At 45.2% G+C, this 25,679-nt stretch overlaps 1 protein-coding gene across 5 annotated transcripts in view; it reads left to right on the top strand.

Annotated features, from left to right (window-relative positions):
- Positions 1-15,657: 15,657 nt before the first annotated feature.
- Positions 15,658-25,679, top strand: part of NUBPL (NUBP iron-sulfur cluster assembly factor, mitochondrial) — a 158,294-nt gene continuing 148,272 nt past the window's right edge. For 2 of the 5 annotated variants that reach the window (XM_065403507.1, XM_065403506.1), the window contains exons 1-3: positions 15,658-15,763; positions 19,073-19,220; positions 23,949-23,983. In XM_065403507.1, the coding sequence (XP_065259579.1) occupies positions 15,659-15,763; positions 19,073-19,220; positions 23,949-23,983 (288 nt within the window). In that variant the 5' untranslated portion in view covers position 15,658. Of the gene's footprint in view, positions 15,764-17,611; positions 17,700-19,072; positions 19,221-19,614; positions 19,681-23,948; positions 23,984-25,679 lie in introns of those variants that run through there. The other 3 variants (XM_065403510.1, XM_065403509.1, XM_065403508.1) reach the window with 3 other exon arrangements.

The following is a 25,679-nucleotide window of genomic DNA, read 5'->3' as shown; positions in this document are numbered from 1 at the left end:
TGATATCACCAGGTCTTTCATTGCCCTGGCAACTTGGATCACAGCAGCCCCCACAGTAGATTTGCCCACTCCAAATTGATTCCCGACTGACCGGTAGCTGTCTGGCGTTGCAAGCTTCCACAGGGCTATCGCCACTCGTTTCTCAACTGTGAGGGCTGCTCTCATCCTGGTATTCTGGCGCTTCAGGGCAGGGGAAAGCAAGTCACAAAGTTCCATGAAAGTGCCCTTACGCATGCGAAAGTTTCGCAGCCACTGGGAATCGTCCCACACCTGCAGCACGATGCGGTCCCACCAGTCTGTGCTTGTCTCCCGGGCCCAGAATCGGCGTTCCACGGCATGAACCTGCCCCAGTAACACCATGATTTCCACATTGCTGGGGCCTGTGCCTTGTGAGAGGTCTATATCCATGTCAATTTCCTCATCACTCTCGTCGCCGCGCTCCAATCGCTTCCTCGGCTGGTCCTGGTTTTGCTTTGGCATGTCCTGGCTCTGCATATACTCTAGGACAATGCGCGTGGTGTTCATAGTGCTCATAATTGCCGCGGTGATCTGAGCGGGCTCCATGATCCCAGTGCTAGCTATGGCGCCTGGTCTGAAAAAAGGCGCGAAACTAGTATCTGACGGACCAGGGGAAGGAGGGAGGGAGGGGCGAGTGATGACATGGCGTACAGGTACAGGGAATTAAAATCAACAAAGGTGGCTGTGCATCAGGGAGAAACACAAACAACTGTCACACAGAATGGCCCCCCCCAAAGATTGAACTCAAAACCCTGGGTTTAGCAGGCCGTTGATTTCACGGCGGGAGGGGGAAGCTAATGAATACAGAACAAATCTATTTTTTACATCTTAAGACGACAGTGCAGCATGACTGATAGCCCTCGGCATCTTCTGGGTGCTTGGCAGAAAATACTGGGCGCTTGGCAGAAAATAGCATACTACGACTGATAGCCATCATCATCAAGACAGTTCGATAGGACTGAGCATGTCTGCCCAGGTGCCCATGATTGACAGCCACTGCAGTACGATGACGACAGATACCAATCGTAATATACCATCTTCTACCAAAAGGCAAGGGGCTGCTGCTGTGTGCAATGCAGCCCCACGTCTGCCAGCCCCACGTCTGCCAGCACCCAGATCGCCCTCGGCCTCTTCTGGGTGCTTAGCAGAAAATACTGGGCGCTTGGCAGAAAATGGCATACTACGACTGATAGCCATCATCGTCATTGTGAAGGCAGCAGAATATGACTGGGGGGATGGGTGACTGGGGGACATACGGAGTTCCAGCCACTGCTGTACGATGACGACGGTTACCAGTCGTAATACACCATCTACTGCCAAAAGGCAAAAGGCAAGGGGCTGGTGCAATGCAGCCCTACGGCTGCCAGCACCCAGATCGCCGATGAAGGCTACCAGTCATGCTGCACCGTCTACCGCCAAAAGGCAGTTAGCTGCTGCTGCTGTGTAGCAATGCAGTCCCACGTCTGCTGGCACCCAGATGACATATGGTGACGGTGAGCTGAGCTGAGTGGGCTCCATGCTTGCCGTGGTATGTTGTCTGCACAGGTAACCCAGGTAAAAAGGCGCGAATCTATTGTTTGCCGTTGCTCTGACGGAGGGGGAGGGGCCTGACGACATGTACCCAGAACCCCCCGCAACACTGTTTTGCATCATTCGGGCATTGGGATCTCAACCCAGAATTCCAATGGGCGGCGGAGACTGCGAGAACTGTGGGATAGCTACCCATAGTGCAATGCTCCGGAAGTCGACGCTAGCCTCGGTACTGTGGACGCGGTCCGCCGACTAGAGCACTTAGAGCATTTTATGTGGGGACACACACAATCGGCTGTATACAACCGATTTCTATAAAACCGGCTTCTATAAATTCGACTTAATTTCGTAGTGTAGACATACCCTCAGTTGATTCTGCTCCCTTCTTGGAGCAACTGCCCAGCACTGTTTCCCCGAGTCCCTGGCTCCAGACACCAACCATAGGCACTAGCTCCACTCCAGTGTGGGCCTTTCCTCACAGGGTGCAGCCTGTCTCAGTTCAATCTCCCCCATCTGCTTACTAGCAGCCTTTTATAAGTCCAGGTGTAGTCCAGCCCTCTTTAATTGGCTGGATTGGGCTCACCTGCTCTGGTCCAGGGGTACTGGGGGCACAACTCCAATTAAAATCAATGCCAGCTTGATATCTAGACATGTAGGAAAAGGTGCAAAAAGAGATTATAATGAATGTAATAATGATAATGGGTCAGATTTAGTGTCTCTCCCTACATTATGCCCCTACACAGGGGCCAGACACAATTGCAATTCTTGTTCCTGAGTGTAAGAACTGCTCCATCTCAAAGGTGATAGTAAGGGGCAAAGGGAACGTAATGACACTACACGTCCTTCCCCATGGGCCAGCAGCATTGGCTGGGTTCAGAAGGGATTAGAAGCCACATCCTCCAAGGTATGTCTATACTATCCACCGGATTGGTGGGCAGCGATCGATCCCGCGGGGGTTGATTTATCGCGTCTAGTCTAGACACGATAAATCGACCCCCGAGCACTCTCCCGTCGACTCCTATACTCCACTACCGTGAGAGGCGCAGGCAGAGTCGACTCACCATAGTGAATACACTGCGGTGAGTAGATCTAAGTACGTCGACGTTATTCACGTAGCTGAAGTTTTGTAACTTAGATTGATCTTCCCCCTAGTGTAGAGCAGGCCTAAAAGGCTATCATAGTGGCTGCACTTTCTGGGAACTCCAGAAGGTATTGTGCCTGTCTGAAGCACAAATGTCTCCCAGAATTCTTATTCCTCATAATCATTGCAAAATGTTTGTATGGGTAATATTTAATAAGTTTTGTGTCTGTACTGGAAACAAGTTCTTAAAGTCTTGAAGTTAAAGGCAGGTCACCAGGAGGTGACATGTTTCAAACAAGGTCGGTTCAGGCAGAGTGTAGTAGACAATTAAATCTACCACACTTGCATCCAAGTTTTAAAATCATGGACTGAGGAGCTCACTGGATCATTAATGTTGATTTTCAATAACTCTTGGAACACTGGAATAGTGGGCCTAAGCGATTTGGGGAAGGGATGGCAGTTGTTGGTAAAGCACTTAGCACATTTTGAGTGCTCTATACATGATTAATAATGATGCATTGAAAAAATTAATAATTCATATCTTCATTTATAAGACTAATTTCAATTGCTCAGTCTGCTGACCTGAACCACAATCTAAGTCTGTCCTGTCCCAGCGGCTCCAAGCACTTTGCTTACACTAGTGCTTCCCAAGTGGAGATGTACCAAATGTCGCAAGGGTCAGAACATTTTAGGAGGAAAAAACTTACTGTGGCCAAGGCCTACTAGTAGAAAGCCATAAAAAGAGAGACACCATTAACGGAGGTTCATGCTGCCAAGCCCAGGTCTCTCTTTCTTTCACTGTTTTCACTTCAAGAAGAAATTCACCAGGTGAAGTTCCACTTTTGCATTCAGATCCCGAGCACACCAGAGCCTACTGGTACTCTGTTGTCTCAAGACCTAGGATGAGCAACAGTGCCTGTAGAAATTCAAGATGAGAAAGCAGACCTTCTCTAGGACTGTGGTGAGTTAGTCTAAGTCCTACATTTCCGCACCAGGCCTTCAAGATGATATCTCCTCTCACTGTGGAAAAGAAAGTGGCAATTGCCACAGAACTGATGTTAATAGGGCATCTATCTCCTCTTTACTTCTTAGTGACCCTGCATATACATTGCTTCCCTGGCTCTTGAAGCCATATCCTGATTATACAAACCCAGATAGAAAATGATTCTTCCACAGACTCAACTGGTGCAGGATAGTGGTGGTGGGTGCATTTAAAGCAAGTTGAAGATGTCTGACTTAAAAAGAGTGCAATCAACAATATGGCTATCAGACTATCTGCCTTTTGTATTCAGCATAGTATTTGTATTTGTGAAGTGTTCAATACACTGTGGAGTGAAAAGGCAGCACGCTTTGTAACAAATTATGCACAGCCGGACAGACAAGCTGTATAACCTGAGCTTGTCGCTTATGTGAACATAATCTGCAATAGGCATGTAACCAAAACAAGAGATGCTGTGTTCTCTTATTTTGCCAATGCAGGGATAGAAGTGGGTATAGATTAAGTTGATGCCTAATGTAGGTAGAATTAAATGTTAGCAATTGCTGCTAGTACATAGCTTTTTTTTCCTGTGGTGGTTTTAACATTCTGTAGTAGGTATGCTTTTTATAACTTTATTGAAGTTATAAGAGTCTGACAAAGAGATGTTGTAAAGTAATTGGTGATATATGGATGGTAAAATAAAATATGTTTGTTAGGCCTGGTCTACACTAGGAGGTTATGTCGAATTTAGCAGCGTTAAATCGAATTAACCCTGCACCCGTCCACACAACGAAGCTATTTAGTTCGACATAGAGGTCTCTTTAAATCTATTTCTGTACTCCTCCCCGACGAGGGGAGTAGCGCTAAATTCGACATGGCCATGTCGAATTAGGGTAGGTGTGGATGGAATTCGACGCTAATAGCTCCGGGAGCTATCTCACAGTGCACCACTCTGTTGACGCTCTGGACAGCAGTCCGAGCTCAGATGCTCTGACCAGCCACACAGGAAAAGCCCCGGGAAAATTTAATTCCTTTTCCTGTCTGGCCAGTTTGAATCTCATTTCCTGTTTGGACATCGTGGCGAGCTCAGCAGCACTGGCAACGATGCAGAGCTCTCCAGCAGAGGTGACCATGCAATCGCAGAATAGAAAGAGGGCCCCAGCATGGACTGATCGGGAAGTCTTGGATCTGATTGCTGTGTGGGGCGATGAGTCCGTGCTTTCGGAGCTGCAATCGAAAAAATGGAATGCGAAGATCTACGAGAAGATCTCCAAAGCCATGACAGAGAGAGGATACAGCCGGGATGCAACGCAGTGCTGTGTGAAAATCAAGGAGCTGAGACAAGGCTACCAGAAGACCAAAGCGGCAAACGGACGCTCCGGATCCCAGCCCCAGACATGCCGTTTCTACAAGGCACTGCATTCCATTCTAGGTGCGGCCGCCACCACTACCCCGCCACTGACCGTGGACTCTAAGGATGGGATATTGTCGACGGCCGGTTCCTCGGAGATGTTAGCGGACGGAGAAGATGAGGAAGGAGATGAGGAGGACGAGGCAGTCGACAGCGCATACAACGCTGATTTCCCCGACAGCCAGGATCTCTTCATCACCCTCACGGAGATCCCTTACCAACCCTCCCAAGGCGTTAACCCTGACCCTGAATCAGGGGAAGGATCAGTCAGTAAGTGTTTTAAACATGTAAACATTTATTTTGATCAGAACAGGAATGGAATATTAACAATGGGTTTTTCATGATTACTTTGCCCTAGGCGCTTTACTTTTTAGTCCTTGCCAGTGCAACAACTGCAAAAGTATCTCAAAATGTCCGGTTTTGCATGATTACTTTGCCCTAGGCGCTCTACTTTTTAGTCCTTGCCAGTGCAGCTACTGGAAAATTCTGTCAATATGTCCGGGGATAGAGCAGAAATCCTCCTGGGACATCTCCATGAAGCTGTCCTGGAGGTAATTTGAAAGCCTTTGCATTAGGTTCCTGGGGAGAGCGGCCTTACTGTGTCCTCCATGGTAGGAAACTTTTCCGCGCCAGGCTAGCAGCAAGTACTCCGGGATCAGTGCCTCACACAGCATGGCCGCATACGGCCCTGGTTTTTGCTGGCATTCACGCAGCATGCGGTCTTTCTCTGTGTCCGAAATCCTCATCAGAGTGATATTATTCATGGTGACCGGCTTTAAATTAGGGGAATGTTAGTATTGGGACTGATTGCCTGTTCCTTTACATAACTGTAACCGGCGGTTTACAGCCACGCAGTGGAGGCGGGACAGGGGCAGCATACAGGGATCTTTCCCGGGGACAGCCGCGAGCGGGGTGGGACAGGGGCAGAGTTCATGCTGGCCGGATTGCCGGCAGCAGGAACTGGCCAACGCTAGGGGCATTGCTTTGAACGTGAAAGGAGGGCACTGCTATAAATTAAGCTTTCATCAGCCAAAACTCTACGGCTTACCATGTCCGCCTGCTACACGAATTCCGCTGTCCTGCCCCGCTTGTGTGATCTGTACTCCAAGACCCCAGGTCGACCTTGTCCTGAGTGCGCATGTGATAGGTGCTGTGCATGGTCTTGTTCACAGAGAAAGACTTGTTCATTGTTCACAAAAATGTATCTTTGTGAGGAATTCACTCCCTTTTTCCCATCCCACAGCTGCGAGTGTCTCCCGACCTACCCCGGCATCCCTCTCCCAGAGGCTGGCGCAGATTAGGCGCCGAAAAAGAAGGACACGGGACGAGATGTTCTCCGAACTTATGGGCTGCTCCCGAGCCGAGGCGGCACAGCAGACCCAGTGGAGGGAGAACATGTTGCAATACCAGTGATCACACAGCGAACGGGAGGACAGGTGGCGGCAGGAAGACCAGCAGGTGACTCAAACGCTGCTTGGACTAATGAGGGAGCAAACGGACACGCTCCGGCGCCTTGTAGATGTTCTGCAGGACCGGAGGCAGGAGGACAGAGCCCCGCTGCAGTCTATCTCTAACCGCCCTCCCCCGCCACAAAGTCCCATCCCCCCCCCCCCAAAGTCCCAAGAAGGAGGGGCGGCAGGGGCCGTGAAAACAGTCACTCCACCCCTGCAGACTGCTCAAGTACCAGACGGTTCTCATTCCCAAAGTTTTGATAAGTCCTTTCCTTCATTCCAAAAGCACCTCACCCAAGACCCCGTCCCAGTGTCATCCCCTAACTGTGTAGTTGTTAATAAAAAATATGTTTCTGTTAATTACTGTTTCCATCAGGTTCTTTTAGAGGAGAGTGTGTTTGAAGGGGGGAAAGAGGGTTGGTAATTGGAGAGGACAGTCACCTTTACCAGGGTACAGACACGGGGGCAGGTTCAGCAGCAGGTCACACACACATTGCAGTCACTAGGCACCCTGGTCAGTCTGGGAGGTGGTTTTCATGTTCTGTGTGTGGGGGCTATGTGAGTTTGTGGCGGGAGAGGGCGGTTACAGATCTTATGCAGCGGTCCTTAGCCTGGATGACAGAGCCACGCAGCAGGGGATCTGTAACCGCCCTCCCCCACCACAAAGTCACATAGCCCCCCCACACACAGTCCCGAAAAGGAGGGGTGGCAGGCTCCGTTGAAACAACCAGTCCACCACTGCAGACCGCTCTAGGAGCAGGAGCCTGTCATTTCTCAAGTTTAGAAGTGTCCTTTCCATCACTACACCCGCTCCCCACCACAGTCTGCGTCCCAGTTTCAACCCTTTACCACGAAACCCTTAATAAAGAAAACGGTGTTAATGAACAAAGTTCCATTTATTTTATTTTTAAAGGTGTGTTGGAAGGGGGGCAACGGGGTGAAGGGGGTATGTAACTGGAGAGCATAGTCAACATTAAGTGGGTAAAGAAATGGGGTCAGTTTCAGCTTCTCTTTAAACAAACTTAATGGTCACAGGTTACCCTGCTCACTGTGGAACCTAGCTTTCAAAGCCTCCCGGATGCACAGCGCGTCCCGCTGGGCTCTTCTAATTGCCCGGCTGTCTGGCTGGGCGTAATCAGCAGCCAGGCGATGTGTCTCAACCTCCCACCCCGCCATAAACGTCTCCCCCTTGCTCTCACAGAGATTGTGGAGCACACAGCAAGCTGCAATAACAATGGGGATATTGGTTTAGCTGAGATCAGAGTGAGTCAGTAAGCTTCTCCATCTCCCCTTGAGACATCCAAAAGCACACTCCACCACCATTCTGCACTTGCTCAGCCGGTAGTTGAAGAGTTCTTTTTCACTGTCCAGGGCGCCTGTATAGGGCTTCATGAGCCAGGGCATTAGCAGGTAGGCTGGGTCCCCGAGGATCACTATAGGCATCTCCACATCCCCAACAGTTATTTTGTGGTCTGGGAAGTAAATACCTTCCTGAAGCCGTCTAAACAGACCAGAGTTCCTGAAAACACGAGAGTCATGAACCTTGCCCGGCCATCCGACGTTGATGTTGGTAAAACGTCCCCTATGGTCCACCAGTGCTTGCAGCACCATTGAAAAGTAGCCCTTTCTGTTAATGTACTGGCTGGCCTGGTGGTCCGGTCCCAGGATAGGGATGTGAGTTCCATCTATAGCCCCACCGCAGTTTGGGAATCTCATCGCGGCGAAGCCATCTATGATGACCTGCACGTTTCCCAGGGTCACTACCTTTGAGAGCAGTAGCTCAACGATTGCGTTGGCTACTTGCATCACAGCAACCCCCACGGTAGATTTGCCCACGCCAAAGTGGTTCGCGACTGACCGGTAGCTGTCCGGCGTTGCAAGCTTCCAGAGGGCTATGGCCACTCGCTTCTGGACAGTCAGGGCTGCTTGCATCTGGGTGTCTTTGCGCTTCAGGGCAGGGGACAGCAACTCACAAAGTTCCAGGAAAGTTCCCGTACGCATGCGAAAGTTTCGCAACCACTGTGATTCATCCCAGACCTGCAGCACTATGCGGTCCCACCAGTCCGTGCTTGTTTCCCGGGCCCAGAATCGCCGTTCCACAGCATCAACATGACCCATTGCCACCATGATGTCCACGGCGCGGGGTCCCGTGCTTTGCGAGAGGTCTGTGCCACTCTCAGACTTAATGTCCTCACCGTGCTGCTGTAGCCTCCTCGCCCGATTTCTCGGCATCTGCCTCTGAAAAAGGTGGATGATAAGGTGCGAGGTGTTGATAACGGCCATAACTGCAGCGATGGTCGCAGCGGACTCCATGCTCGCAGTGCTGTGGCGTCCGCGCTGTCACTCACCAGAAAAGTGCGCGAACTGATTGCCCGCCGGCGCTTTCAGGGAGGGAGGGCGGAAGTGACGGTTGAATGACGACAGTTACCCAAAACCACCCTCGACACATTTTTTTCCCCAGCAGGCATTGGGGGCTCGACCCAGAATTCCAATGGGCAGCAGGGACTGCGGGAACAGTGGGATAGCTACCCACAGTGCACCGCTTCCAATGTCGACGCTTGCTCCGTTAGTGTGGACTCACAAAGTCGAATTACTGTTCTTAGTGTGGATACACACGTTCGACTTTGTAATATCGGTTCCACTAATTCGATTTAAGTAAAATCGAACTACTCTCGTAGTGTAGACATACCCTTAGACTCTTGACACAAAGATAAATAGTGCAAATAAATGTTATTAAACACACAGATGTGCAGACCAGTTTAAATAAGTAATCAGTCCCATAAAAGAAACCTAAAGACAAAAAAATGTGTTTTACAAACTACAGGGACATGAAATGTATAGCTGGGGATTCCAGTTCTCTTTCTCCTGCTCTTTTAGCATTTACATAGTTGACACACTCTTCACTCAAAGCTCGTTACAGAGATGGGTAAGTACCATTGTTTCACTCTTACAGATGGAAAAACTGAGCCGCTGTAAGGTTTAGTTGATTTGTACAATGTTATATATCACATCAGAGGCAGACAGGAGCAAAGCCCAAATCTCTTGGTTCTCAGGCCTGTGAATCATAGAATCATAGAAGATTAGGGTTGGAAGAGACCGCCGAAGGTTATCTAGTCCAACCCCTTGCTCAAACAGGACCAACCCCAACTAAATCATCCCAGCCAGGGCGTTATCAAGCCAAGCCTTAAAAACCTCTAAGGATGGAGATTCCACCACTTCCGTAGGTAACCCATTCCAGTGCTTCACCACCCTCCTAGTGAAATAGTTTTTCCTAATATCCAACCTAGACCTCCCGCACTGCAACTTGAGACCATTGCTCATTGTTTTGTCATCTGCCACCACTGAGATCAGCCTAGCTCCATCCTCTTTGGAACCACTGCATCATGCTGTTAAATAACCTCCAATCCACATCAGAATCAAAACTTTTTAAAAGAGACCATTTAAAAAAAATTAAAAAGGTTTTCCCAACAATCTCTCACTCTCTCTTCTGAGATGGCAAATGTGGCCTTTGAAAGCTATCCCAGTGTGACCAAATGTGCTCCATACTAATACCCTATAAACTATTGTAACAATTTTTGTACAAAATATGCCTTGTGAGGAATCATTTGAAAACTAACACTGGTCAATAATATCATGGTGAAATGTATATAGCAACATTATATGTAAAGTTATGAATTCCCCCTGTATATTGTTGTTAGCACATGTTCAAACTCACATAGCCCTGACTAGGCAGAAGTTGTTAAACAGGTCTATCCTAAACAAAGAAATGTGTGTTTACCTCAATTTACACACCCCGGAAAGGGTCTGTTTTCCATTTGTTTCACATACGGATTGTGTATGATTTGCCCAGAGGGCTGAGTCACTGAAAAACCTGCCAGCAGAGGTCACCATAAGCAGCAACGCAGAGGGAATGCAGGCACGGACGGACACATGGCTGAGCACGGGCACTCACATAAAGTGTGTGGACCCCATCACAGTGGACTACAAAAGCAAGGCGCAAAAACACTCCAGGTTATCTATCTATCTTTCTCTCCTTATTTCACCTAAGAAGACAAAGGAACCAGCCTTTTGACTGTGGGAGGGATACTGACATGAAAATGTAGTTAGCAATGTTGCTGGGAACATGTGGTGAGGATTTTTCCTTGAACAAAGTCTCGTTTGTTAAATTTTAGCTACTAGAAAAAGTTTTATCTTTATTTCTCTTGGAACCATTTCTGACTTTAATACCTTTTACTTGTACTCACTTAAAAACCAGCTCTTTGTAGTTAAATAAACTTGTTTTATTTTTTAATCAAAACTAATCCAGTGTTGTGTTTAAACCGAGCTGTTTGGTAACTCCATTTAAAATAGCAGGCTGTTGGATATTGACCCCTTACAGGGGCAACAGACTTAGAATCATAGAATATCAGGGTTGGAAGGGACCTCAGGAGGTCATCTAGTCCAACCCCCTGCTCAAAGCAGGACCAATTCCCAACTAAATCATCCCAGCCAGGGCTTTGCTGGCAGGTTTTTACATTACTCCTTGTTCTGTCATCTGGTACCACTGAGAACAGTCTAGATCCATCTTCTTTGGAACCCCCTTTCAGGTAGTTGAAAGCAGCTATCAAATCCCCCCTCATTCGTCTCTTCTGCAGACTAAACAATCCCAGTTCCCTCAGCCTCTCCTCATAAGTTGTGCTCCAGCCCCCTAATCATTTTTCTTGCCCTCTGCTGGACTCTTTCCAATTTTTCCACATCCTTCTTGTAGTGTGGGGCCCAAAACTGGACACAGTACTCCAGATGAAGCCTCACCAATGTCAAATAGAGGAGAACGATCACGTCCCTCGATCTGCTGGCAATGCCCCTACTTATACAGCCCAAAATGCCGTTAGCCTTTTTGGCAACAAGGGCACACTGTTGACTCATATCCAGCTTCTCGTCCACTGTAACCCCTGGATCCTTTTCTGCAGAACTGCTTCCTAGCCATTCGGTCCCTAGTCTGTAACAGTGAATGGGATTCTTCCGTCCTAAGTGCAGGACTCTGCACTTGTCCTTGTTGAACCTCATCAGGTTTCTTAGAGGCCCAATCCTCTAATTTGTCTTGACTTATAATGTCTGAACTGTCCATAAGAGGGCTGGGCAATGCAGAACGCATGCTTTGGGGAAAATTTGGGACTGGGAGTGTGTTAGGGTCAATCAGCAAATAGTAAGCCAGAGTTGCAAGGTTGCTGGAAGCCAGAGTGGAGCTGGTGTGTTGCTGACAGGCTGTTGGGATCAGAGTTGCTGGACCAGGACTGCAGCTGTACACAGGCACTTGGGGTGTGACTTGCATGCTGTTTGGCTGTTTGTGAGCAGCCCAGGTTGGAAGACACAACAGCAAAGCTTTGTGAGGCTACCAAGGTTGCAGGACAGGTGGTGACACATCCCCTCACTGATTCCATCCTGGAATGTGACACCTAGCAACATTAAATTGTTCTCAAAACCAATTTTACTTTGTGCAAGGTTAGACAGGGCTTAAAAGGGCAAGAAACTTGCCCAAGTCAGAGTTAAAGCTGAGTGGAAAGAATGTGGTGCAGCTCTTTGCTATTCTTTCTTTCTTTTTTTTTTTTTTTTACATATTGTTGCCTTTATAGTGATGTATAGCTAAAATGCATGCAAAATATTAATTTTGTAATACCTGTTTATTTTCTGTGATATGCATAACATTTTGCACTACTTTAACATTGGCTCTAGCTACTCTAGGAAGGTGCTAACACGGCTTCCATGGTCAGTGAAGACAGGGTCTTTGGAATATAACTATGTTGGAGTGCCAAAATTAATAATTCTCCAGATGAAGTACTGGAGACTTCAGTATGCTTTTGCCTCTTTGGTTTGCATTAGAAGTAAGTTTCTGGGGAACTATTTGACATCTGCACATGCCTCTGTCAGTTCTATGCAAAATTTGCTCCTACTGTTAGAACAAAAATGGCAATTTGAGTGAGAGCCAGTTATTGGTTAGCAAAAATATTGTATTCTTATCTTTTAATTTTTCTGTGGCTGCCTGAGATCTTTGAAGCCTGAACTAAGTCTTTGAAGTTAGTGTGTTTCAACAAAATGCTTGATTATCTGTGTCTTTTAAAAATATAGGACAAAAAATAAAACATTTAAAAAATGATGGTAAAAATTCTCCTGAAAGTAAAACAACTGTAGTCCTTGTTATAACAACATTTTAAATTGATTTTAGAAAATTGGAACCATCACAGACTGCAAGTATCTACAATAGTGAAACACTAGCTACACATTGGGGTTTATATTTGAAAACTAAAGGCGTGAACCTGCAAGGGTCTGAATTACTTCAGTATTAGCACTAGCATGGAATAAGGACTATTCATGAGCGTAAGGGTTTGCAAAATTGGGTCTTGCATGAGAACTTGGCTTAAACTGAATTCCCAAAAAACTGGATTAAAATACAGTTTGGCTGGCCTCTGTAGTCAGGACTTCAACAGTATTTTTGCCACAGGCTTGACTTTCCTCTCACACTAGTTTTACACTAACATAACTCAACAGACTATAGTAGACTCCACAGATTATAGACCATTGATTTGCTCCTGCTTTAAACTGGTGTAAACAAAAAGATAATTGTGTCTTAGGTTTTCAGTCCTTTTCAAGGGACTATCCACAATGCAAAATTTACTATGTTGGGGAATTCTGTATAAATAGGGTTTGGTCTTGCCAGCATGGACAGCAACAAACCATGTTGTGGAATTGCGGGCGTCACATGGGTGTCTCATGAATAAGGCTGTGTGTCTGTCACGGAAGTCATGGTGCCCCAGAAGTGGCCAGCATGATCCTGTAGCTCCTGACCTAGGCGGAGGGGCCATGGGGGCTCTGCACGCTGTCCTTGCTAGCAGGCACTGCCCCTGCAGCTCCCCTTGGCTGTGGTTTCTGGTCACTGGGAGCTGTGGAGCTGGAGCTTGTGGCGGGGCAGCGCACAGAGCCCCCTGGGCCTTCCCTCCCCCTAGGAGTTGCAGGGACATGTGGAGCCGGGTAGGGAGCTTGCCAGCCCCACCAAACCCACCCCCAACACCAGCCGGGGTCCTGAGCTGCGTGTCGCCGCCTGGCCCCCCCAGCACTAGTGGGGATCCTGGGCCACCTCCCAGCACCCCCAGAGCTCCTGCGGCCCCCTGGCCCAAGTAGTAGTTAGGGGTACATAGTACAAGTCATGGACAGGTCACAGGCTGTGAATTTTTGTTTACTGTCTGTGACCTGTCCATGACTTTTACTAAAAATACCTGTGACTAAAACGTAGCCTTACTCATGAAACAGTATAGTGTGATCAGCCCTATTTTAAGGCAATAAATAACAACTCTATGAAAGATATGTGTCAAAGCTTATTTTTTAAGGTATGCCACCACCCACCAATGTTTAATTCGTGGTATTGGTAGTTCTGTAAATGTTAATAAGGAACTGTTTTGATTATGCTTCTGTCACAGTTCAGAGCACTTGCGCACGTATTCCCCCTCCATAGTCCAGCATAGGCATCCACTTCTAGGCTCCTGCCTCGTCCCTTGAGAAGTGGCCTGAATCTCTCTCCCTCTTGACTGGGATTTTTCCAGGCTGCACAGTTTCCTGCTTACACTGTGAGGTCACCAGCAAGTGAGACTGCCTAAGCAGACCAGCTTTACATTCTTCTCAGAGGCTATAAACAATGTAATTGCCCATCGATATAAAGAACCACACAGCTTTTCCTAAGCAAGCACTTTATTCTTAAGGTAAAGCATATAAAAACCTACCTGCATGCTTATAAGCTTAACAGAGATCACCCCAGCTCCAACAGAGACTCGGGTAGGAATCAGTCCTTCAAGCATCACATAGGGGTTTTCCTGGGGTATGGGTTCATAACACTTGTTGCTCAGAACATTTGTGACTCTGGGAACTCCTTTATACAGTTTGGGCTTCTGCTCTTGTCCTCGCATCACAGATGAGCAGTAGACAAAGGGCCCCTCCTCAAGGCGTAACTTCAAAAGGCTGAGTTCTTGCACAACCAGAATGGGTCAATTTGCATACACCTTTTCCTGGGAAACCCACTCAACTAAAAGTTTGTTCTTGTCTAGCACATTGTTTAAAAGAATCCTTTGAATCCATAACACTTCCCAGGGTTTACATTAATCATGTCTCACCCACAGATAATCCCACAATAATCCATAAACATTTTCAATACAAAGAACTCCTAATTTACTTCAGTAAGGTTTGTCCACAATATCACAGGAAACTATCCTGTCGCAACTTCTTTCCATGGTCACTGCTTGGGAATGCACACCCTATACTGGAACATAGGAATTGCCATACCACATCAGACCTGTGCTATATTTAGTCCAATATCCTGTCCCCAACAGTGACCAGCATAGATTCTAAGGCTAGATGAGTCCTTTGGAACTTCTCCAAAATAATTCCTAGAGGAGATCTTTAGAACACTCAATCATGATTTAAAAGTTGTCAGTGATGGAGAATTCACCCAAACCCTTGTAAATTGTTCCAGTGGTTAATTACTAGCACTGTTAAAAGTTTCCACCAAGTTGTTCAGTGGAAGCTGCAAGAAATTGTTACCCTAATTGCTGCCTTAAACATTGAAGCAAGAGGTTTTTATATCATTTTTAAAAAGCATTAACTATAGATTCTTGCTAGCAGTTCCTTCTCATAGTTTGCAAAGCATTAGGCAACTGATGGGGGGAACCCTTAATACATGAAGAGAGACCGTTATCTTTAGCCTGTCCCAAAAGAGAATCAGGATGACCCTGTATCCACAAGGGCCCATGGTAGACACAGATCTTGTAGCGTCATGATGATAAACTCTGACGAAGAAACAGTCTCTTCTTGTTTGAAAATGTATATTGCGCGGTGTGTGTCCTTTGCCTATGATACGAACCAGTATAATGCCAGGACCCTGCCTCTGCAGTGCCAAGGTGCACGGCAGGCAAGGGTTTTGCCACACACATCCTCCCGTGGAGCCCTTTAAATGTACAAATTACACGGGCCTGCCCTGAGCAGCCTCCGCTCCCGGGGGCGGGGGGTTTGAGTTCAGCGCGTCCAGCGGACGGCCCCTTTCCGAGGGAGCGGAGCTGACCGGTTTAGACTGGGCAGACAGGCCCCACCGGGGAAGGGGGCGGGCTGCTGAGGCGGGGTTAAGCGGCGCCATCTCAGCGCGCCCGGCGCAGGGGACGGCGGAGGAGATGGTGTTCCATGCGTGGTGCCGGGCGCTATGCGCCGGCCTCTACCCTGGGGCTCCGCGCCGCCTGCAGGGCTGGGGCAGCGCCGCCTTCTCCTCTCGCTCGCCGGTAAGTGCAGCCCGGGGGAGCCAGGAGGAGCGGAGCCGCCGCGTCCGCTTCCCTTGGCGCTGGCTCCGCCCCGGCTGTGTTTGTACTGGCGGCGGGGCGCGCAAACGCCGGGGGTGGGGCAGGTCTGCCTGCGCCCCGCCGAGCTGCCTAGGGAGCGCTGTGGCCATGTGGAGTGGGGGCCCCTAGCAGGCCCCACAGGGACTGTGGGGTGGATCCCGTGGGGAAATAGGCCCCATTTTGGGTCCCTGAAAGGCCCATTCGCAGGACCCTAGTCCCTAGGGTAGGGGGTGCGTGTGCCCCACAGGGGGCTAGGTCTCATAATGCTTCTTGCCGGCGGGGAATGGGTCTCCCAGTGGCCCTCACCCTCTCCGTGCTGCTGGGCCCTTCTGGTAGGGTCCCTTGAGGGAGCGGACTCTCCCCCTTTCTGCCAGTCCAACAAAAGCTTTATTTCTCAGGGGCTCGGCAGCACAGGCCATAAGGATATATTTGCTGCCCATGGTAAGGGGCTTTCTCTCAGGGCTTGTTTATATGGGGGAAATTGCTCGGCATCGCTAGAGCAGAATAACTTTTGTGCTGTAGCTGTTTTGCTATTGGGGACAGTCTGTTATGGAATGAAGTATCAGAGGGGTGGCCGTGTTAGTCTGTATCCATAAAAACAACGAGTAGTCCGGTGGCACCTTAAAGACTAACAGATTTATTTGGGCATAAGCTTTCATGGGAAAAAACCCACTTCTTCAGACGCATGGAGTGAAAATTACAGATACAGGCATAAATATGTATTGGTACATGAAGAGAAGGGAGTTAACTTATACGTGGAGAACCAACGTTGAAGGCCAATTCAGTCAGGGTGGATGTGGTCCACTCCCAGTAATTGATGAGGAAGTGTCAATACCAAGAGAGGGAAAATTGCTTTTCTAGTGAGCCAGCCGCTCCCAATCCCTATTCAAGCCTAAATTGATGGTGTTAAATTTCTCTTTTAAGTCTGTTTTTCAAGTTGTTTTTTTGTTAAAGAACGGCTACTTTTAAATCTGTTATTGAGTGTCCAGGGAGATTGAAGTGCTCTCCTACTGGCTTTTGTATGTTACCATTCCTGATATCTGATTTGTATCCATTTATCCTTTTTATGTAGAGCCTCTGATGGTGTGGCTGGTGTGGTTGGGTCCTATGATGGTGTTGCTAGAGTAGATATGGGGACAGAGAAGGCAACACGGTTTGTTACGGGGATTAGTTCCTGGGTTAAGTGTTTCTGTGGTGTGGGGTGTAGTTGCTGGTGAGTATTTGCTTCAGGTTTTCAGGCGGTCTGTAAGCGAGGATTGGCCTGCCTGTGAGAGTGGGGGATTGTTTTCCAGGATAGGTTGTAGATTGTTGATGATGCGCTGGAGAGGTTTTTGCTGGGGGCTGTATGTGATGGCCAGTGGTGTCCCTGTAACAAACCCCATTGCCTTCTCTGTCCCCATATCTACTCTAGCGACATCATCATAGGACCCAGCCACACCATCAGAGGCTCATTCACCTGCATATCTACTAATGTGATATACGCCATCATGTGCCAGCAATGCCCCTCTGCCATGTACATTGGCCAAACCGGACAGTCTCTATGTAAAAGGATAAATGGACACAAATCAGACATCAGGAATGGTAACATACAAAAGCCAGTAGGAGAACATTCAATCTCTCTGGACACTCAATAACAGATTTAAAAGTAGCCGTTCTTCAACAAAAAAAACTTCAAAAACAGACTTCAAAGAGAAACTGCAGAGCTACAATTCATTTGCAAACTTAACACCATCAATTTAGGCTTGAATAGGGATTGGGAGTGGCTGGCTCACTAGAAAAGCGATTTTCCCTCTCTTGGTATTGACACCTCCTCATCAATTATTGGGAGTGGACCACATCCACCCTGACTGAATTGGCCTTCAACACTGGTTCTCCACTTGTAAGGTAATTCCCTTCTCTTCATGTGCCAATATATATTTATGCCTGTATCTGTAATTTTCACTCCATGCATCTGAAGAAGTGGGTTTTTTACCCATGAAAGCTTATGCCCAAATAAATCGGTTAGTCTTTAAGGTGCCACTGGACTCCTCGTTATTCTAGAATGATTACTCCACTCCTTTGGAGTAATTGTTCAGGAATAAAGTCACATTTATTCTGGAATAGAGTGGCCATACAATACAGGGGAGTTATACCAGAATAGCTTCAGCTCAATAGTTATTCTGCTATTGATATGCTGTCAGTTTCCCCCTGTAGACAAGACATTAGTCCAGCAACAGGACCCAGAGGAGGAGCTGCCAATGGTAGAGTGTTTCCTGGGTGGCCCACAGACAATCCTCCAGAATTATAGGGCCTCAAGTGTTTATTTGTTATACTTTTGTCTAAGATTGCCACTGGTGACAGGCAAGACATTGACTGGCATGTGTGTGTATATGTGTCAAACTCCTAGCTGAAATTCCTTATATACCATACAGTAGGGTGTCTGCAGGACATAAAAAATTATAGGATCTGATTCTGTTCTTGTGTAAAACCAGTATAAATCAGGAGTAATTCCAGTGACATTAGTGACATTACACATGTAAAACTGGTTTAGTTAGATTCAGATCAGAATCAGGCCAAAAAAGTCTTATCAATGTTAAAAATTACCCACTGTTGCGAACAGTGGTTCAGATTCATTGGTGGTAGTAATGTTGGGAACCCTACTGTAGAAGGGCCACCAGCAACCTCTGCCTTTTTAATCAGTGGGTCAGCTTGATTTGCTCTTCTGAGTAGGATTAGATGATGTGCTTAAAATGCCAATGGCAGCTGGTGGATCATCTATACCCCACAGGTCCCAGCACCTGGATTCATATAAGTAAGCGAGAATCTCAACTTTCTTTCTTTCTTATAAGCTTCTAGCTCACATGGTTGTAGAGAAAAGCACAAAATAAAAGAATCTAAAAGTTAGAAATTTCAGGATGTTTAAGTTAAACTCATAATTTTTTGGGTGTGCAGTTTGTGATTTTTGAACATTTTGAGGCTGGCAATACTTTACCAGATATGCGCACTTGTAACTTCACTGACATCGGTTGGATCACTCCTGAATTAGGCCCTGATATTGCAAGATCTATATGAGTAACTGTATACACAAGATAATTCCCACTGAATAAATAGGACTACTCGCGTGCAAAAGTGTAGGCAGGGCCATTGAGTCTTAATGTGACTGTTACTTTCCTGGAATCCAGATTCTTTGAAATTTTTTCTTTCGAAGACTACAGGACTTGTACATCTGTAACAAAACAGTATGTATGTTTTTTTTGTTTTTGTTTTGTTAAGTCATCAAGCACTAATGATGGGTTTCTAAAAGAAAAACGTGCTCAAATCATGTCTCGAGGACTTCCAAAACAAAAGCCAATAGAAGGAGTTAAGCAGGTACTGGTTTTTGCTTCTGGGAAAGGGGGAGTTGGAAAGTCAACAACAGCAGGTAAGTTTTTGTGTTTGCTCTGTCATCCATTTTTATTATTGTGCTGGTATTTATTTCTGTTTTATAACATGCATAAGAGCTTGGTATATTTATACAAATACATTAATAAACAAAAAAAATTACACAGGCAGTAAACAGCAAAATAAAAACATGCGTATTTATCTTTATTAAAGATCTGCAGTACAGCAATATTAGTAAAAACTAAAAGCATTTAAAAAATCTACTTTACTTTTCAGCTCTTAGGCATTTTTTTGTATTTAATTCAGTCTGAAACTGTGAAACCATACAAGTCAGTTTCACGTCTATGTAGTCTGCAAGAGTTTAAAAGGATACTGTCCGTTTGAATGTTTTTCATCTATAATTGTGCAAATAACACCTAAGATTATTTTAACAGGATTGCGGGGGGCGGAGGAGAAAGCGTCTGTCTGTCTTTCTGCATTTGACAATCACAACACTTTGTGTAAGAGTCAGTTTCACTGTGTACCTTGTAGACTTCATATGCCTTGATCCTATAGTCCAGTCATTTTGGATAGGCCCTTATACCTCTGCAGGGTCTCCCTGTGATCAAAGTAGCTCCACATGGATGCAGAGGTCTGCCTATAAATACACCATACTGCAGGATCAGGATCTAAGTTAGACCTCCATTGTGCAAGCTGCTCAGTGCAGGTGGACTTCTGACACACGTGGAGACTCATTTTCTTCAGTGGGAGTCAGGGATCTGCCCATGTAGGGAAGCTGGCAGGATAAGGACCTTTTGTCCATTTTCTCAGTTGTTTGTGTAGACATTACTCAAGGAAAAACAAAACCACAAAAATTGATAGAGGGCCTCACAAGTGTATACAGTACCTGAAACGGCTTTGACTCCTTTTTTTCCCCATCTAACTTGATTTCAAACTAATGATTTACCTTTAACTGTGATTCCTAGGCAATAGAACTATGATGTTACATTTGGGTTGATAACACTGCGGAGGTTTGTTTAATACTACTAATAAAAAAGTTTTGCTGACATTAAAGTTACTTGGGAAATATTTCTCTTTATATTAGCCTTTGTAAATCCATTTAAAAATCTCTCTTCCAGAATCCATATTAAGAAGGTAATATCCCTTTAACTGAAAGTTGCCTATTTTTTTTTTAATATATATTTCTTGCTGAAATCCTCAGATTCTTTGTTCAAAGTCTATATTCTAAATAAGATGGTCATAGCTCTACACACATATATAGTTAATTTTCTGGGTTGCCAGGCACGGAAAGGACAGGCTGTTAAATTAAAGAAACAAAAACAAAACACAGACATGTTTAATTTGGAATTGCCATAGTGATTGTAAACTGAAGTACGGATTGAGTAAATTTCCTTATTTTAGATTTCACCTCTCTACAGACACATCATGAAGAATAATCAATTTGTGCATTTCTTTACAATGTGCTTGCTGGCTGGTGATTGTAATTCACTGTTCTTAGTTAGGCTGGTGATAGTCTGGTTTGTAAAGTTGACTTTCCAACAATAAAAACAACTTACTCCTTTATGTCCACAAATGAACAAGCTGAATCCATGGCTACTTATTGGTGTCTAGATTAAGTTAACTAAATTCTATTTTTTTTTAAATATGGGCAGAGATTCCAGTTCTTTGACCATATAAATGGACTGCACTCTCAGACTACATAACAAAGTAATAAATATCAAAGATGTAGCTTAAATCTAAATTCACTGTCCAAGGATTGGTGTTTTGGAGCTATAGTCTCCTTTCAATGGGTATTGCATATGTGTACTGAGAAGATAAAGCAGTCTCTGGGTGCTCATTTGTCAAAATGAGAATAAATTTCAGTGTTAAGATGAATATCTAAAGGTCAGATAATTGCAGAATTTTTATTCAGCCCATTACATCACTGCTGAAATCTGAGATTAACTTGCCTTTAAAGTTGTGTACCCTGTCCTTTTTGTTAAAGGACGCTTGGGGAGATATATCTACAGATGTATGTGACTGCTTTGCAGACCTCAGCACCCCATCCTGTATCTCTGAGTCTCTGTTTACCTCATTTTTCATTGCTTAAGTATTCTTACATTCCGGCCTCAACCACCCCTCCATTTTAGGACAACTGGATGTGAGTCCCAGGGAAAGCCTATCCAAGACCATTTCTTAATCACCCATTGTGTTTACTGTTGAATGATGTTTCTCTCTTTTTCTCCCATTGCCCTATAACTTTTCTACCTTTACGAGAAGCTAAATCAACTTCCCAGTTTCTTCTGTCACTTTCACACACCTGATCTGGATCTTCTGGAAACAGCAGTTCCTATCAGTGACTGAGAGGAGGTGCTATTTTGTGTGAAAAAGCTTTTCTTCCTCTTTTTATCCTTTTGGTGTTTCTCCTCTCCTGTACTATTTTCCATCCATCTATTATGTGGTTTATTTTTATTCCTTCCTACCTCTCTCTTCATACCTCCGTTCCACTTCCATTCCAGTTTTTCCTCTTGCCAGACTTTCTTCATACAAAGATCTTAGCTCTGTTTTTGTAATATGTTTAAACTTTTCCTTGCCCTGCCAACCTTGCAACAAATCTATCTCGTCCTTCTTGTTACCAAAAAGACTGGAGCTGCTTTAGAGAATTGAACTTGGGTTTGTGGCCCCCCTTTTTTTTTTAATTTTTTTTTAATAATGTATATAGAAGGCCTAAAGAGGTTTTAATTTAATTTTTTTTTTAATGCTTGTTTTTAACTTGGAACTATCAGGAAGGTCAAGTAATCTTCTGGTTTTGTTGAAGGACTTCTTGAGGGTCTTGTACCTTAGTTGAAGGTGTTGCGTTGTTGAATCTTTCATAAAAACATCCTTTCTTTCCAAGTACTAGAGTTAAATAAAGGTTGACACAAACAAGAAGTGAGGTTTTTACCCACGAAAGCTTATGCCCAAATAAATCTGTTAGTCTTTAAGGTGCCACCAGACTCCTTGTTGCTTTTGTAAACAAAAATATAAAAACTGTAAACCATCTGACTAAAAGTCCTTCTCAGTTGCTCAGTGTTCAGTCTCTTGTCAAATTTCACAAGTTCCTAAGTTGCTTCCACACTAGAGTTGGGTGGACAATGGTTTTCCCATCCTGTGAAAATTTTTCACTGGTTCAAAAATGTTCCTGTTCTGCATTGTGGCGAACGTGAGACCTTTTGAAGTAAGTAAGAGAGTGAGACAGACAGGCCTACCCAACAGAGAACAGCAAATAGCCTGGCTATTAGGATGATTCAGATCACCGATTTGAACCTAGGTCTCCATATCCTAGATGAAAGCCCTAGCCACCATGCTGATGTGCTAATGTCTCTGTTTCTCTCTGGTTTTGGCCAGAAATTCCAAACTGGACCTGAGAAACCTTTCTTTAGTAAAATTTTGTCAAAACTGGAATGTTCCTGCAAAAGTTTGTTTTGATGAATCTGCTTTTATTGTCTCCCCCATTGTTGAAAATTTCCCAAGCAGCACTGCTACAGATGCTTCCAGGGTAGATAAGATTTGAAATTTAAAGTAACAATCAAGCAAAAACCTGGTTTTGTTCCTGTAACAGAAAATGTCAACATCTCTTTTTTTTATTTTAATTTTTTTTAAATAATCATATGCAAGCAAAAAATGGCACAAGCCTGTTTTTAAAGGTGCAGGTCACTGGTCACTAAATTAAAAGGGTTAGTGGAGAGCATGGTAAGTAAATCTTTATGATCTTTTTTTTTTGTTGTTGTTGTTTTTTTTTAAAGTACAACCTGTTACGCCTTTAAAAAATCAACTTGGTATTAAATTCTCTAACAGAAATCGCAAAGATTTTTCTCAAGCTTTTCTTTTGGTAGAGTACATTTTGAAAAACCTTTTTTTATTTTGCATGGTCTCTTAGAAATTAAAGGCTTGCCTTCATTGCATTATTAATTCAAGCTATGACTCGAGTTTTGCCCCTAATCTGATTCCATTCACCCACAAATCCCTAGTTTGAGTTAAGTGGTGCTTTAAGATAAAACTAGTTAGCCCTTTAGGGAGTGTGGGGGTGTTGAAGCTCAAGTGCTGCTAATGCTGGAACTGATCATGCAATGGGGATGCAGCATCTTGAGTTACAACAACATGCATCTGACAAAGTGGGCATTCACCCACAAAAGCTTATGCTCCAATACATCTGTTAGTCTTAAAGGTGCCACAGGACTCTCTGTTGCTTTTAACAACTCATCAGATGCTAATCCAGTCACTATGTGCTGCTGATAAAATCACGCTATAGCTCCCATGTTGTTTTGCAGTGTGGTCACTCTACTCTCACTGGAGCTAGGTGGTTAACTCAAGTGTACTGACTTGAGCTAAGGGCTTGTCTACACTGGCACTTTACAGTGCTGCAACTTTCTCGCTCAGGGGTGTGAAAAAACAACCCACTGAGCGCTGCAAGTTTCAGCGCTGTAAAGTGCCAGTGTAGACAGTGCACCAGCGCTAGTAGCCATTCCCCTCATGAAGGTGTTTTTTTTTTTTTTCTCCCAGCGCTATGCCGCGACTACACAGCCATGTTAAAGCGCGGGTGCGGCCAGTGCTTTAACATTGCCAGTGAAGTAATGCCCAAACTGTTGCAGTGAAGACAAGCCTTAAGAACTAAACTGGCAATTATAATCACATGTTCAATATTTATATTAGATGTCTCTTCCCTTCTTGTGGAGGTTCATAAAATTGTAAAATATTTGGGAAATAAAATTCTGCTGTTAACTTTTTTTTTTTCCCCCCTTCCTTACAGTAAACATAGCCCTTGCATTAGCAGCACATGATTCGGTAGGTGAACAATTAGTTATCAAACTTAAAATAAACCTAGTTTGTCGTGAGTGTTGTAAATAAAAAGTTACTATTGGGGGCCGCTAGTTAAATGAAATCAAAGTATTTACTCTGAGTAAATTCCTTTATTTTTCATAGCATTTTACATTTTATGTTGATTTGTTTATTATGTTGGCACAGTGAATGAGTCAGTAGTCCTGATCCTTCACCTGGGTTTGCTAGCACTGTCCTCTGCCCCTATCAGTGTCTCAGTGAGTTTGCTGGATTCTGCAAGGGCACGTAGGTCCATACTAGTGACTATTGGCACAGGCTTGAGTCTACTTTTTCATTATACCGATTTGGAAAAAAAGTTGTGTAGGTGATAGATAATGGTAACAGAGGTTTACTCTTCTACAGGAGAAATTAATATACAAAAATACTTGAAATGAAAGGCTGAAGAAAAAGGAACTAAATGTTTCCCTGAAGCCTTAAAGTCAGTTATTTGTAAAGACTAATACAAGATTATTACTGTAACTAGTGGGTGATATCACAAAGCTAGGACTGTAATTTCAGGTCAGAAATGGGCAGCTGGAACCAGTGTACTGTTAAGAATAAGAGGGCTTTATTATGCTCACCAGCCACTGTAAATTGGGAAAAACAACGAGGAGTCCTTGTGGCACCTTAGGCCTGGTCCACACTAACCCCCCACTTCGGACTAAAGTAAGCAAATTCAGCTACGTTAATAACGTAGCTGAATTCGAAGTACCTTAGTCCGAACTTACCGCGGGTCCAGACGCGGCAGGCAGGCTCCCCCGTCGATGCCGCGTACTCCTCTCGCCGAGCTGGAGTAGCGGCGTCGACAGCAAGCACTTCCGGGATCGATTTATCGCGTCTAGACAAGACGCAATAAATCAATCCCAGAAGATCGATTGCCTGCCGCCGAACCAGGAAGTAAGTGTAGACGTACCCTTAGAGACTAACACATTTATTTGGGCATAAGCTTAAGTGGGCTCTAACCCACGAAAGCTTATGCCCAAATAAATGTGTTAGTCTCTAAGGTACCACAAGGACTCCTTGTTGTTTTTGCTGACAGACTAACACGGCTACCACTCTGAAACCTGTGAATTTGGAGTAGTTCCATTGAAGTAAGTCAACTCAGAAGTAGGCCAGGTTCTTTGTGTATACTTGTGTATGCAAGTATCCATTATATCTAAGAGCAAAGGAAGATCTATAAAATACTGTTTGTATGGATAAGGCATTAGCTGCTGTATAGAGCAAATACATATAGGACTAGATTCAGAAAGAAACTTAGGCATGATGATGCCTAAATTGTAAGTACCTGCAAAATCACTGGGATTCATCAAGCCTGAGTTAGGCGCCTAGGGCTCCTTATACAATGAATGGGGAGATGTAGACATCTCCAAATAGGATGCACAAAAGCCAGGACGCTGGGTGACAACCTGCCTAAGCTAGCCAATGGGAGGTGCCAATGTGAAGGTTGTGTTCTAAGCCCTGGCAGTTTGGAGCCCAAGTCCAGGTGGAAGGGAAGCGCTTCCCTCTGTTTGGGATTCTCAGCTGCAAACTCTTTTCGGGGTTAGATGCATATGCTGCTTTTACAAGAAGCTAGGGGAGAAGAACAACTTCCCTCATAACCTTTAGCCCAGTGGTTAGGGTTCTCACTTGGGATGTGGGAGATGCCCCAGCTCAAGTTCCTCTT

Source organism: Emys orbicularis, chromosome 4, assembly GCF_028017835.1.
Source record: "Emys orbicularis isolate rEmyOrb1 chromosome 4, rEmyOrb1.hap1, whole genome shotgun sequence".
Taxonomy (NCBI): domain Eukaryota; kingdom Metazoa; phylum Chordata; order Testudines; family Emydidae; genus Emys; species Emys orbicularis.
This window is presented reverse-complemented; position numbering and strand designations above follow the sequence as displayed.